Source organism: Eumetopias jubatus, unplaced genomic scaffold (assembly GCF_037043125.1).
Source record: "Eumetopias jubatus isolate StellerSeaLion01/CBP00866 unplaced genomic scaffold, mEumJub1_p1.0 scaffold_11, whole genome shotgun sequence".
Lineage (NCBI taxonomy): Eukaryota > Metazoa > Chordata > Mammalia > Carnivora > Otariidae > Eumetopias > Eumetopias jubatus.
The window spans coordinates 39,521,172-39,537,049 of NW_028274817.1; the positions used below are offsets into that span (position 1 = coordinate 39,521,172).

At 43.4% G+C, this 15,878-nt stretch overlaps 1 protein-coding gene across 2 annotated transcripts in view; it reads right to left on the reverse strand.

Annotated features, from left to right (window-relative positions):
• Positions 1-15,878, reverse strand: part of RNF128 (ring finger protein 128) — a 107,503-nt gene that overhangs the window by 51,952 nt on the left and 39,673 nt on the right. The window contains exon 1 of one of the 2 annotated variants that reach the window (XM_028089745.2): positions 7,355-8,083. The exons of the other annotated variant lie outside the window; for it this stretch is intronic. Coding sequence (XP_027945546.1) covers positions 7,355-7,847 — 493 coding nt within the window. The 5' untranslated portion in view covers positions 7,848-8,083. Of the gene's footprint in view, positions 1-7,354; positions 8,084-15,878 lie in introns of those variants that run through there. 2 annotated transcript variants of the gene reach the window in all.

The following is a 15,878-nucleotide window of genomic DNA, read 5'->3' on the forward strand; positions in this document are numbered from 1 at the left end:
TATCTATAGATTTTTATGTTTTTCTTTAAATTGTATTTTAATGCTACATTAATATTCGTTAAAAAACTGTTATGATCAAAGCAGGATATAAAACCCTATCTATACATGAAAAAGGAGACAAGAAGGAATATTACTGGAATTGTGGAATTATGCATAGCTTTTTAGTTTTATACTTTTCTGTATTTTCCAAGTTTTCTGCAAGAAGCGGGATTAATTTTATCATCAGAAATAACATGGAAAATGTCTTTGATACTCCCCTGTTTACTCCATTTAAGCCTGGGAACAGAGATTAAATATGGCATTCTGTAGGAGATAACACATCTTCCAGGGACTGAGGGGGGTGTGGAGTTCTTTATGTGCCTAAAAAAACAATTTGCTGATCAAGGTATATTTCTTTTTTTTTTTTTTTTTTTTAAGGTTTTTATGTAATGGAATTCCACATATCACCAACATGTTCAATGGAAGCATTTTGATTGGAGACATAAATTGAATGCTGGTGTAAACCAAGTTTTTAAAACAAAACAAAACAAAACAAAAAAACAGAACAGGGAAAGTTCAATGTAAATACTCTCACTATCTGTTACCTAGGTCATTTCATCATTAAAACCCCATAAACTGGCCTATGATGGTAATCACCATAAAAATTAGGGGGCTTGCAATCTGGAAGCATTTGTACACTCTTATTTCTTCTACTTTACCTTAATTATTTCAGATATTCAGGCAAGAAGCTCAGTATGCATACAATAGATCCTTGATAAAAGCTCAATGAATTGAACTTTTTAAAAGATTTTACTTATTTGAGGGAGAGGGAGACCGAGGGAGGAAGGAACATGAGCAGAGAGAGAAAAACAGACTCCCCGCTAAGCAGGGAGCCCTGATACCAGGACCCTGAGGTCATGACCTGGGCCAAAGAGCAGATGCCTAGCTGACTGAGCCACGTAGGCGCCCCTCAATGAATTGAACATTAATCCCCTTCCCTATTAGATACTTTTCTAGCGAATCTTATGACCCTCTGGCATTCTTGGGTACTTAGAGCAACCCAACAAGCATTTTTAGAGCGTAGAGTACAAAGGTTCCCATGAGGAAGATGAAAATTAATCAAACGTTACAGTCCAGTAGGAAGGTAAGGTAAGTAAACATATAACTACCAGCGAAATGCAAAAAGTACTATAAGACATGGAGTGCCATGAGAGCAAAACAAAAGGATTATTTTGGTTTTGGTGTGGGCTGTGGTGGGAAGAGGAAAAGAAGGAATTGAGAAAGGTTTCAAAGATGAGGAGGCATCTGTGTTGGGTTCTGAAGGATAGGTAAGTTTTTGGCCAGCTGAGCTGGGAAGAAAAGGGTATGGAGGCAAAAGCAGTACAAAGGAATGATAATGAGAAAGGACAAAGGGCATTTAGGGGTCAACATGAGAGAAGAGGTATATAGAGCTTTGAAAGGGTGTCGGGACCAGATTCAGAGGCTTATGTGCCATGCTGGGAAATACAGTCTAAAATTCGTAAGTAATGGCATAGATGGGATCAGAGCTGTGTTCCAGTGGTATATGTGTAAGAACACCGGGAAGAAACGACTGGAGGTGGAGACCAATTAGAAGCCTAAGCATTGGGGCGCGTGGGTGGCTCAGATGGTTAAGCGTCTGCCTTCGGCTCAGGTGATCCTGAGGGTCCTAGGATCGAGTCCCGCATCAGGCTCCCTGCTCCCTGGGAGCCTGCTTCTCCCTCTGCCTCACTCTCTCTCTCTCTCTCTCTCTCTCTCTGTCTCTCATGAATAAATAAATAAAATCTTTAAAAAAAAAAAAAGAAGCCTAAGCATTTGTTCCTATGAGAAGACACAGGAACTAAAAGCAGGGTAATAACAGTTGAAAGGAAGAAGGGGACATTATGTGAGAAGATTTAAAGTGATAGAAATCATCTGGACGTTGCAGTTATTCATCGGAGGTTGGGGCTGCTGGTGGCCTGGGTGTGAATGTAAGGAAGAAGAGGTGTTGGATGAATGAATTAATAAAACAACAGAAATAAAACAAAAGAGAAGCAAGAGAAACAAGACTGCTTGGGAGAATTTCAAAGGAGTGGTCAACAGTGTTAAATACAGTACTGCAGAGATATCAAAAAGGATGTATCTAGAAATTGATTTTGAACCAGTACTTTACATTGGTAAATCATCACGACCCAGTCTCTTCTCATCCTCTTTGGAAACTCTCTATTAAAAAAGGTTCTTTTCAAAGTCAACATCCTAGACAAAAAAAAGCAGACTAAAAATTAAATGTCATGTGGCTGACAAGGGACTGGGTGGTGATAAATCAGTGTAAAATATTATCTCAAAGTCCTTTGTGAAGGAGAAGACTGGTAGCTTGAGGGAGAAGCAGTTATATGAAAAAAGAATGACAAACACAGGTGGGCCCAAAGATCATTTTCTTGTAAAGAATTCAGTCGACTCAGCCAATTCCTAAAGTGTTGAAGTTAGCATTTTAGGTAATGTGGACTTTGAAGTACTCCAGGCTATTCATCTTCAAATGATGTACTACCAACATCAGATTCCATTTTTGTTTTCTAAAATACATTTAACTATCTTAATTGTCATAAAAACACTTTTTTAGTAGCTTCCAATATGCCAGGCACTGTGTTAAACACTGTATTTGCATTATCTCATTTAATCCCTGAGATCTTTTTTTTCAAAGATTTTATTTATTTGTCAGAGAGAGCGAGAGAGCGAGAGAGCAAGAGAGCGAGAGAGAGAGAGAGAGAGAGAGAGAGAGAGAGAGAGAGCACGCGCACACCAGCAGGGGGAGCGGCAGGCAGAGGGAGAGGGAGAAGCAGGCTCCCAAATGAGCAGGGAGCCCAATGCAAGACTCGATCCCAGGACCCCGGGATCATGACCTGAGCCGAAGGCAGCTGCTTAACCGACTGAGCCACCCAGGTGTCCCTCCCAGCGATCTTATGAGGCAAGGTTATCATTATGCCCAACCTAAACAGGAGAAAACAGAGACTTAAAGAAGTAAAATGGCCTAAGATTTTAAAAATAAAGAAAGTCCCTGACTTCTGATGATTCAACTTAATGACTGTATCAAAGCAAAATGCATTCAGTAGAAACTGTACTTCACATTTGGAACGTTGATCTTTTCGGGAGCTAGCAATTTGCAGGAGATCCGCTCTTAGGACGCTGGGCAGCGGCAGCCACCAGGGACTCCCAGTCAGACAAGCGGTCATGGTGGTAAACAATCTGTACATTTATATCCCTTCTGTACCATACAACCATTCTGTTTTTCCCTTTCATTTCAGCATTCAATAAATCACACGAGACAGTCAATACTTATCAAATAGGCTTTGGGTTAGATGATTTTGCCCAACTGTAGGCTAATGTAGGTGTTCTGAGCACGTTTAAGGTAGGTTAGGCTAAACTATATTCGGTAGGTTAAGGTGTATTAAACACATTTTCGACTTAATATTTTCAACTTACCATGGGTTTATCAGGGACGTAACCCCGTCATAAGTGGAGGAAGTTCTGTAGTTTAAGTGGCAGAGCCCGACCTCTTAATGTGTTTCAACAATGTATACAAAGCAACTGTTTTATACATCCCGTTGGAGACCACCAAATCATTGACTTAAACTGCTTGGTTTATTCACTTTTTTTTTTTTTAACAGCCCTCAGGAATAACGCTTCTCCTGTCATGCCTTTGAATATGTTTCAAGTTCCTGTAAATGTGTCATGGATTAGAAAGGTTGTAGCTCTCTTTCAATTAATTCATGTCTGCACATATTGACTCAAGGAAAATTGTACAAGCAAGTACCTACACCACTGCAACCTGTGGGCTGTGCTCAATTAGACAGCATGCAAGGTTCAGGCCCATCTGCCTGGGAAAAGCAGAACAGTTAGTTGCACAATAGCAAGTGCAGTGTGTCTCACAGTGACAATTCTACATTTTACATGGCTTTTGTGCTTACTCTCAGTTTTGGTTGCTTATTTCATTCTCATACTTCAGATAAGCTATATGAATAGTGATTAACCTTGGAAACCAAAAATTTCTAATTTTCTTCCAGGATTCTGGATCAATTTGATTGAAAAATACCCAGAGACTGCAAGACAAACTGTTAGTAAACATCTATCATTTGCAATTATTTATCTGTGTGAATCAGGATTTTCTGGACACTTTGCAACCAAAATGAGATATGGGAACAAACCGCATTGCTTGATGCAAGGCTAAAACCACCTTCTGTGACATTTTGGTATATATAAAAACAGCCTCAGGGTGTCTGGGTGGCTCAGTGGGTGAAGCGTCTGCCTTTGGCTCAGGTTGTAATCCCAGGGTCCTAGGATCCAGCCCCACATCTGGCTCCCCACTCAGCGAGAAGCCTGTTTTCCCTCTCCCTCTGCCCTTCCCCCCCCACCCCAGCTGGTGCTCTCTCTCTCTTTCTCTCTTGAATAAATCAATCTTTAAAAAAAAAGCCTCATTTTCCCAATTGAATGCTCTTTAAAGTGGAGTTTCTCTCCAATAAACAAAAGTTTTAAAGCAACTGCTCTAAACCAGTTAGTTCTGTTACTTCAAAGAAATGGGTCTTCATGTTCCCAGGCCTGTGATAGGTGAGAGTATGGATGTTCAGCATAAACTTAAAGAACAAACAATTCCAGCACAGGCTCCGCTGAGAGTGGGTCAAGGGAGGTTTCATAAACACCTAGGACAGCAATGGCTTTTCAACATTTGGTGGCCCTTGTATAATTCAAGCCAATACTCATTGAATTAATCAACACTTAAACCTCAATCCCACCTCTTTGCCACGAAGATCCCGGGTAAGTTGTTTCTGACCAGAGATTACAATGAACCTTAGGCTTACTCTCAGGAATGAACAAAGCAAAACACACAGAACTTTGGGAACAAATGTTCAACAACACACGTGCATGAAATGCAAAGTGATTTTCTCCCCCTGTGTTGAAAAGCCGTTTCTCTAGGAGTTTACAGAAGAAATGTGATTCTATACTTAAAGTAACTAGCTAGTTTTTTGATGGCTAGTTACCCTAATGGTAAAGTTTGCTATAGTTATCATATCCGGAAGAAATTTTAAAGTCACCAAATACCTTTCTGACTGTAATTTAGCTAAGCGGTCAATATTTAGGGCTTTATTACTATATAGTATCCTAAAACAAAACAGCCATGATTAAATTCAAACTGACAGCTGCATGAACATTTATCTGTATGTTTTCTGCATCTTGTTAGCATTAACCTATTGTAATAACTAACTTTAATTGAGTGTAATTACTATCTGCTAGGTGGTTTAGATTTATTATCCTTAAGAATCATGGCCATGTAAGTATCTCCATCTTACGGAGGCACAAATGGAGTCTCAGTAAAGTTAAAGAACCTGACCAAGGACACAAAGCTATTGTGTAGTAAAACCAGAATTTGATACCCATTCTTGACTACAGTGCCTGTGCTTTTCCTAGTGCACCATATGGTCTCTGAATAACATATGAGTAAGATGTATGTAGAGTGCCTGGCACTCAGTGGGAGCTCAACAAAAGTTAATTTTATTGTCCCTCAAAACTATCGGACAAATATAAGCCTATATTCTTAACAGAATTAGGATGAAAGCACTCTAAACGGGAATTTTAATTAAAGGGTACTCTTCATTTCCCAATCATCTATGCAAATGAATCTCATTTGGAGGAGACAAAGTCAAACCCTTCCATTTACCTAGCCAATGGAAATTTAAGGACTTTAAATTTTACCAAATCCTTCGCTGTCATTTTTATTAGGCGTTAAAAAGTAATTTCATTCTAACCAATGAATTATCAACCAAGAGAGACACAGCTGCTCCTTTAACAGACATTCAAATCTAAGAATCACAGCAATTTAGAGCTGGAAGGGATCTTAAGAGTTCATCTAGTTCGCTTTTGCCTCTGCACACTCTGCCAGTTTGGCCTCCACCCTCTACCTCTCTATTATTATTTGGCTAGTGAGTAATTTGTACAAGGTCACAAAACTGCTAGAGGCACAGAAGGGACCAAAAGAACTCGGGTCTCCTGAGTTCCAGTTCAGTGCTCTTTCCATTATACCACCCAGCCACTCAATGCGAATGCTCTCTCTAGGCAGGGCCAAAACCACTGCTTTTAAGAAAAACGCAAAACCTCTAGCACTTAAATAAGCAGATTCATCTCCCCAGTGACTCCCTAAAAGACTAATCCTATCAGCTAGCCTTTACTGAGAAGGATGATGTGTTAAACTCTTTACAGGCATTATTTCATCTCATCCTCAAGGCAAACCTGTGGGAGTAGTTCTTTCTTAGTTCTTTCCCTTTTGATGGATGAGGGAACACAGACTCCAAGACTTCAAATAAGTTGCCGAAGGTCACAGGACTAGTTAGCAATGGAGCCGGAATCTACCCAAGGTCTGACTTGGGCCCCCCAGCTCTCAACAACTATGATATACTACTATTATGTGTCCCTTCCCTTCTATCCAATTTTTTTTTCTCTGTCCTTTGGGGCTTAGGATCATACATATGCTAAGACTACCTAATCACAAATAAGGTTTCTGGAAGAATCACCGAACAGGGAAAAACAGTAACCCACAACATCTCCACAAACTGAAGACCCACCCGGACTACTTTTTCCCGAACGTCTGGGCCTTTGCTACCCTCATGCACAAAGCTCTTTTTTCAGTAACATTAATCACCTGTTTCGCCACTCAATAACCTAAATCGGATTTTTCAAAGGCCAACAAAAGCACTGATACCGACAATCACTTGGGACCTGAGACCCCCACCCCACACCCCCCGGGGGCAGAGAAGAGCCCAAGAGCTAGGCAAACTTTCTGCCCAAACTGCAATGAGGTTAACAGGACACAGTAACACAATCTCGTACCTGATACTAGGAAACATGGAGAGAAAAACAGGGAGAGAAGAGGGAAAGCCCTGCCTTGGGCCTGAGGCTGTTAAACAGGGAAAGAGTGAGGAAGGGTTTTCCAGGCCGCCTTCTCTCCAGTCATTATTTCAAAGCCAGTGCCCACCACCAAAGCAGCCAGGGCAAGACACCCTTGTGGAACACCAAGAAAAGGCGACGCAAAGAGCCCAAACAGTCCTCGAGTTGCCAGCCTCCGCACTCGGTTTGTCTTACCCTTTTCCCCCCAGCCAGGCAAAATCTGGAGGATTTTTCTCGCCCAACCCCCCACGCAGGGTGAAATCTCGGGAAGGAGAGGACCCTGCCTCACTCGGTGGAGACAGAAAGGACACTCGCTTTCCTTCGGAGCAAGGGGATAGGGGGAAGACAGCACGGAGGAAAATAAGAAAGAAAAAAAAAAGCCACAAAAAACAAAAACTGGCCTCGGCAGGGGGTTGATGGGGTGCAATGTAGTAGCTGCACTCACCCGGGTGAGACATGGGGATGACCTCATTGCGGGTCCCCGGGAAGTTAAAGATGACGGCTCCAGACGCCCCTCTCTCGTAAGCCAGATGGATCTTGTCCGCGAAGGTGCAGCCCCCGCCGCGCTGGATGAGGGCCAACCAAGAGACCTGCACGGTGCTTCCCCAGTCCCCTGGGACCGTGGGCACCGTGAAATTCGTGTGCGGGTTACAGGCGTTGAGCGCCCCTGGCCCGTCGGGCGGCACCAGGACCCCAGCCACAGGCTCCAGTGGCGAATCCTGGCCGTACACGCCCTCCTCGCTCAGCTCCCACACTGTGCGGTTCACTCCGGTGTGCGGAACCCGCCAGGACACGTTGAGGTACGCGGTCCACACTGCCTCGGCTCCCCGGGAGCCGGGGGCATGGGGGCTCAGCGCCAGCAGGAAGCACCACGCCAGCAATCGGGAAAAGCCGCAGCCGCCGCGGCACAAGACCCCGGCCCCGGGCGGCGGCCCCATGGCGCGCGCGCTCTGCGGTTCCCGAGGGCCCCTGGCACGCGCCCTCCCGGCTCTCCGCAGGACCCCGGCCGGGCCCAGGTGCGTGCCAGGTGGGGAGGGGCCGGCGCGCGCGGGGAGCGAGGTGGGAGCCGCGAGGCACGTAGCGTCGCGCCGAGCGGTTGCGGCAGATGCAGCTCCTCGCAGCTCCGGTCCTCTGCTCTCCGCTACTGCTGCGGCCGCGTCGGGCTCTGGGGCTTTAGCAAGAAGCTCCGCCCAGACGACTGGGGGTAGAGGTGGCAGGGAGGGAGGAAAGGACACTGCGGGATCCGCCTCTTAAAAGGGTAACGGGATGGGCAGGCGTTAGGGTAGGCGTTCAGGCTGTGCGGCCAGGTGTGTCGCGGCGTGTTCTAAAAAGATGGACAGGCCGGGAACTACAGAATCTGCGACCATAAAAGCTCTCCGGTAGGATCCGAGTCCGTTTTGAATTGCGAGAATGGGTTTTTCCCTCCGAACATTTGCCTAAAGGCCGTTTCAGGCTTAAGGTGCCAGAATGTGAAAGTACTTCTGAAAAGCACAGATCCGAAGGGTCTGAGCTGGAGTCAAGGGATTTTTGGGTAGGTGGGTGGTGCTGGGGGCAGCTGTTCATATTGAGTCTCCGGGGGGGGGGGGGAGAAGGGCAGGAAAAGTGCGTGGTTACTTTTTTTTTTTTTTTTAACCTTTCTCCTTTCCAGCTCCAGACAGGCGTCATACCTGGGTATTTTCTTACGCTTACCTCATGCTAAATAGACTGCATCAGAAGCCTCTTCTGAAAGTAATCTTAGTCCTCAAAAGAATTAACGTTTCCATACACCTCAAAACTAAGCCTCTTTTCTTCATCTTCCACAGACCAGGTTTACTCAAATCTATATATCTGCACTATTTCTGACCTTAACTACACAATCCTTCCCCATTTCCCGCCAACTGAAAGGGCCCTGACTCACCTTGGCGGTTCATTCATGGCACGGTTGCATTATGATTCCTCCTTCCTTTAAGTGTACAAGTTTTATCTACCCAGTCTATTATTGCATTTAATAAGTGCTCCAGATTGAACTGAGTTAATACACCTGTTTTATGACTGGATTGAACTGAGTTAATACACCTGTTTTATGACAGCAATGGATAACTTTTGACCTTGGGGAAATTACTTCTCTGTGCCTCAGATTCCTCATCATCTGTAAAATGGGGATAATAATATTACCTACCTCATAAAGTTGTTCAGACGATTAAATGAGTTCATACGTGTAAAGCATGGAGAACAGTGCTTAGCAGAGTGTAAAAAATATATCTGTTAAATACTATTATTACTAAACAGGGTCAGGGACCCCACCATACCTTTTAAATAATCTTAAAGTTGACACTTTGAGATAAAAATCAGAGAAAATGATGTTCAGGATGTTTTAGCCACTTTTTCAGTTCAAAGGGATATAATTCACTTTATCCAGCCCAGCATTTGTTAAATTCCCAATCAATCAGTCCCCTCAGTCCTTGGCCCAACATTTACTTAATCAGTATTATTCCCAAAGATTAAGCATGGGACAGTTCTTCACTTGATACTCTTATGGCTTGAGAGAAACCTAGAGGAAAATTAACACCATAACTAAACAGCCTGTAGAATCCAAATAAATGGGCAGTTCTGTGAAACATAAACCCTATATACTGAAAAGGATGTTATGTTAGAGGTCAAGGCTGGTATGGGAGGCCAATAGCATGGCACCCCCAACTACTGATGATGTTAATCTCCGGGATAAAAATTACCTAGGGAAAAAAGAAAGGGTAGGATCGATCCTCTCTAAGAAATGGTAGTTCCAGGAATTGTCTGAATTTGTTGGCGAAAAACACTCAAAATTCAATAACTATTGCCTGCATGGCAATCAGCTATATTGTACTTTAAAGAAATGTTGTGTTTAAAATTAAAGAGATCTGTTATAAGGCATCTACAAAAATGACCGTTAGATATTTGTTAGTATCCATTCTTAAATATTTACGCCACCTCAACTGTATGCCAGCCATGGGCTAAGCATTGGGGTAAAAAAAATCAAATAAGACATTAACTCTCCTGTCAAAAAAATTTGTAAATTAGCTTTTATGAGACAAACAAGCAAACTGATAGTTGCAGTATAGAGTGCTATATGTATATAGTGCAAATGCTATGACAGGTGTGCACAGGGCAGTAATGGGTAACAGAAAAGAGGAACCTCACCCAGACTGGGAAGTAAGGAAAAGCTGCCCAGAGGAGGTCACACCTGTGCTGAGCTTAAGAAGGTTAGCCTGCCTAGGCCGAGAATAATACAAGGGAATGAATGCACTGAGGCATGAAACTGACAATGTTGGGAGACAGCAAGTACTACAGGCTCTATAAACACAAAAGGGTTGGAACCCAGAGTATAAGACATAAAGTTCAGCAGGTACATAGAGGTCAGTTCTTGAGAGGCCTTTCATTAAAGCTAGGGAGTTTGGACTTTATCCAAACGCAAGGAGTAATACAATCAGAGTTTACGCATGGAGTAATATAAACAGATCTGAATTTGAGAGATCATTATGGCTTCTCTGTGGATAATAGATTGGAGGGGACAAGACTAGAAGCAGGGAGCCCAGAGAGAAGATTTTTGGCAGTGCTCCAGGTGAGAGATGAAGGTGGCCCAGCCCAGACCCAGGAGATGAAGAGAAGTGGACAGATTGGAAATGTATTTTAGAGGATGAAAGAGAGGGATGAATTAGGGATTGCTCTGAGGTTTTTGGCTTGGAAGACTGGATGGCATTCAATCGGGAGGAGGGTTTTAAATGTGTAGAAAGGGTAGGAGGAGAGATGAGCTCAGTGTAAACCTGTTGATCTTGAGGTGCCAATGATGTAACTAGGTAGCACTGTTTGGTGGGCAGTTGGATTTTCTGATTACTGAACACCTGCCAAGCACAAGCCATTGGCGAGGTGTAGGTATACAGAGACCAAAAAAAAAAAAAAAGTCCCTGCCCTTGCCCTCAATGAGTTCACAGTTTAGTAGGAAAGTCAGAGAGGTAAACAGGTAATAACAGCACAGTTTAATAAATGTTATGACTGAGAAAAACACGGAGTACTATGGCAACATGGGTGTGGCTGAGTCTTTAGGAACAAATAGAGTTAACCAAGCAAAGAGAATAAGGATATTGAGGCAGAGGCAATAGTCTATTACTTGAAAACACCAGGAGCTTTCAGGGAACTAACATTAATTAGTCAAGTATGGCTGGGAGGCAAGTAGCAAAGGGAAAGCCAGGGGAAGTGAAGCTGGTCAAGTAGGTTATGCCAGAACATGAAGAGTTTAGAAAATTGTGCTAGAGAGTGTCAACTCATTGCATATGTACTTACACACACACACAAAGTGAATATGGCAAAATGATAACAACCATTGAGTTTAGATGGTGGGTCTGTAGGTGCTCACTGTACTATTTTTTTCAACTTGTCTCTGTATTTTAAGCATTTTTCAATGATGAGTTTTAAATCGTGAATTTATATGAAAGTCAGTGGAGCAAATAAATGATTGTTGTCAGACCTAAGCTTAAATAGAGCATCTGAGTTGTACGAGGACAAGACCGGAGGCAGAGGGACTAGTGAGGAAGCTAACCTCCACAGCACTATTATGGAGGTCTAGCCCAGTTGTGGAGATGGAGGTATCAGACGATGAACCGTTAAAATCATCCTATGAACTCCCCTTGCTCTGAGTCCATTCTCACCAAGCAACCTTATTATCCTTCAGTGCCTTATGTAAATATGCCTACAGGGAGATAATGCACTGATCAGCAAACACCAGTGTCTGGTCCACTTGGAAGTTTTACTTCTCATTATAAATTAATCAGTTGGCATTCTGGCGTATGTATTGGTCTCTCGTGAATTTGGTGAAGTGTGAGTCAGTCCCCAGGAGCCCAGTCTCTGGTTATACTACCAATCAAATTTCAAAGCCTACAAAGCTAGGAGCCAGACTGCGCATCACGACTGCATCAAAGTCCTTCCCCTCTGTGGGGACTTGTCTGGGTAACTCCATGGCTTTCTCCGATCATATCCCTCTGTCTCGCTGTGATTTCTTTTCAAACTGCAACAGAGCCTTGCTGCTAACAATGAGGTCTGTGGATCAGGAGCATCAGCATCAGCAGGGAGCTTGTGAGACATGAAGAATGTCGGGTCCCACCCCAGACCTGCTGAGTCAGAACCCACGTTGTAACAAGATCCCCAGCTGATTTGTACACGCACATAAGTTTGAGAAGCCCTGGGGTAGACTAGAGTATTCCTGATGGGTAGCCAGCACCCAGCCTCTGCTTGAACACTCCCAGTGTCAGAGCATTGCATCCTGAGTAGTGCTATACTTTCCTTGCTGGGAAGTTTGTGTAAGCTCAGTTTGATTTTGCCTCAGTCCTGGGACCTCACTTTATTCATATATATATTCCTTATACCCTCAAACCAAATGTCCTAGCCCTAGATGTATTCCCTCGGGGTCCTGCCGTCCCTAAGGCTAATTAATAACAGCTGCTGTTCATTGAACGTTTATACTCTGTACTTTACATGCATTATCTCATTTAACTCTCACAATCGTCCATTATTATCCCCATTTGCAGAAGAGGAAACTGGCTCAGAGAGAACTAGCAACCTGCCTAAGGTCATATGACTAGTCACAGAATCAGGATTCCAGTGCAGTTCTGACTCTTAAGTATTAACAGCCGTATCTTCCCTCTGGAGGGTGCCATTCGCATTTTAACATCGGCCTTATACCAAAGGCAGTTCAAGTGAAATGTTTCTTGTATGCATTTCAGGCACTGTAACCCGTGAGGGAGACGCACTTGGGCCAGGAGCCTTTTTGAATTCCTCAAATCCTACCACAAGGCTAACCCTGCCAAATATTTGTACCAGCAGTACTGAAATGAAAGCTGCCCTGAGCGGTGCACTATCTAATAATGAACTCATAAGCCGAGAAGCATCCTGCAAAAGCAGCAGCAAGGCATGACTGTGGGCCGATTAAGTTTCCCATCACACTGAGTTGCTGCAGAGGCTCAAAGAGGGACGATAGCGTTCCACCTTTAATATGTCTGCAAGAAATGAGACATCACATCTGGCTTCTTACCATTAGATAAATGGCAAGGCACCATCTGGGACAAATAGTATCCTGGCATCTAAGCAATGTCGTGGCTACGCAGCTCCACAACATAGGTGTAGAGAATGCCTAGAGAAGGGATGACCACAAATTTCTGCTCCAGGCAGCTGTTCTGCACATAGCAAGAAGAAATGGATGGGGGGTGTGGAGAGAGTGAGCAGCCAAACAGAACAAAAAGCCCAAAATGGGATGGTGCAGCATACTTCAAAATAACATCATTTCTGAGTGCAGGTACCTCTCAGCTCAGGTGGGTATACAGCCATTAGAAAACAGGGCATCTTTTTTTTTTTTTAAACCAAGCTTTCATGCACTCAAAGAAAACACAGAATTTCAGAGAGGGGTTTTACAATCGTGGGGCTGCTGTATCTGAAGCAGTCTTCTCATATCCATAACATTAATAGCTACCATCGAGAACCTACCGTAGGCCAGGTACTTTCTACCTATGAGGTAAGTATTATATGCTACTTGTTACAGAAGAAGAAACTGAGGCTCAGGTTAAGTAACTTGCTGAGGTGACCCATGGTAACCAAATGGCAGAATTGGAATTTGACGCCATGTCTTAGTACAAAGCTACGCTCTTCCCATTACACCACTTGCCACTCTATCCAACAGTGCCTTCAAAAGTAGAGGTAGGAAGGCAACGTATTTATTGAGAACTTACTATGTGCCAGACACTGTACATGCCTTAATTCTATCAGTTGATTCTTAGAACAGGTAATGAAATCCCATGGTACTTATAATTATTATAATTCCCATTTTTTTTCAGATGAGGAAGATGAGGCTCAGAAAGGTACAGTATCTTGCCAAAGGTCACACAGCCAGTATGTGGCAGAGTTGGAACTCACACTGGGAGTATGACTCCAAATTCTCTGCCATTTTCACTCTGCCATATGTCTCTCCACATACATAGTAAGGATATTATTAGAGGGTGGAAAGAATGGGTGTTTTTTTGTTTTGTTTTTACGTTCAGTTAGCCACTGTATGAGTTTTTGGTGTAGTGTACAACAATTCATTAGTTATGTATAACAACCTAGTGTTCATCACCACACGTGCCCCCCTCAATAAGGAATGGGTATTTTTACAGCCACATCCAGTGACATACTTTAATATACTAAGAACCCCCTCACCAGAGTGCCCTGATTTCCTGCCGTGCAGCCCCCAAATTCCTAAACAGAGGTTATGAAAGTACATTTAGTCAAGCGCATCATCGTCATTTATAAATGCCTACGTTTTCCGTTGAGCACACTCGCACTCATGAATGTGTGGAGAGGAGTGCCTGAACGTGTGTCATGTACAGAAAGGGCGTTTTGTGTCCATTGATGAAAACTGGTACAGAAAGGAATTGTATTGATGGAGGACAATGCAGAAAATTTGTGCTCAACTGTGTCGACTTGGTTGCTACTGGGGGATCAGATTAGCTATCTTGAGTTTGGAGAGATGATTGAGGGGATCCCGGATTGCTAAAGAGGAACAAGGGTGGGGAAGAGCCCAAGGTATGGGGAGAAGGAAGGGCTTCAGGGAAACGTTGGGCAGGGCTGGTGCTGGGGGGGGGGGGGCAGGGCCGGAAAGGACTATGGACTCGAGTGGGAGTGGTTTTTACCCTCCACTGCCAGTATCAGGAGACTCATCTGGTCACAGGCAGTCTCCTCTGCTTGCCTTTTCAGACGAAGGTTTCAAAAGAAATAAATCTGTGACCATAAGAGATTTACATATATGCTATGGAAAGAAAGGAAAACAATTACTTGGGAGAAAATGGGAGAGAAAAATGTGGTTGTTTTTTTTAAGATTTTATTTACTTATTTGTCAGGGGGGGAGAGAGAGAGCACACAAACAGGGGGAGCGGCAGGCTCCCCACTGAGCAAGGAGCCCGATGTGGGGCTTGATCCCAGTACTCTGGGATCATGACCTGAGCTGAAGGCAGACGCTTAACTGACTGAACCACCCAGGCATCCAGAGAAAAATATTTGTAATGAATTTGCCCTACAGATATGAACACATATTTGAGCTTTACTTCCAACCCATTCCTGCTACTTACTAGACTAGATTCACACAACTCCCCCATTCCACCTTTTTGTTATTTTTAACTTTACTGTTGACTGGTTATGTGACACTGAGGAAGTTTCTCTTTCTTCTTGTTCAACTATAAAACAGGGATAATAATAATAATGCAAAATTACATAGCTGTATTTTGAACCACGTAATGTTCCCTCAGATTAAAGCCTAACAAATCAGATATTATATCTAAAGAATTATCTCTGATCTTGCGACTGCCCAGGACAAATGACAGAAGGGAGTGGGCCTGGCAGGCGAGGATAGGATCTGTTTGCTAAATTAGTGAGGAGGGGAGGTCTTCTTTTGTTTAACCTACAGACAGAATGGGATTAATTTTTTAATTATTTTTTTAATATTTTATTTATTTAAATTTATTTATTTATTTATATTATTATTTATTTATTTAAGCAGGGAGCCCAACTTGGGGCTTGATCTCGGGACCCTGGGATCATGACCTGAGCCGAAGGCAGATGCTTAACTGACTGAGCCACCCAGGCACCCCTGGGATTCATTTTTTAATAAGAACATAATCTGATAATTCCCAGTAGACCTGGGATTTCTGAAAAGCAATTTAAGAATAAACATGCTTATATTGTATCGCAATCACCTACTGAGGTCAAGCCTTGCTTTTTTAGAAGCTCAAGTCTGCCTGAGTGTGGGCAAAGGCAGCCTTTGTATTCCAAGGGGCAAAGTCGCAAATTCTCAGATGCCAACTATATGCATTAGGATTAGCCACAGCTGGCCAGGGCTCAAAACTGATCAATGACACGTAGTAAACAAGTATTTGGCAATAAGTGACCCGGTGCTATCACATAGTTGAGACAACTGAAATTGGCTGGCTTACCAC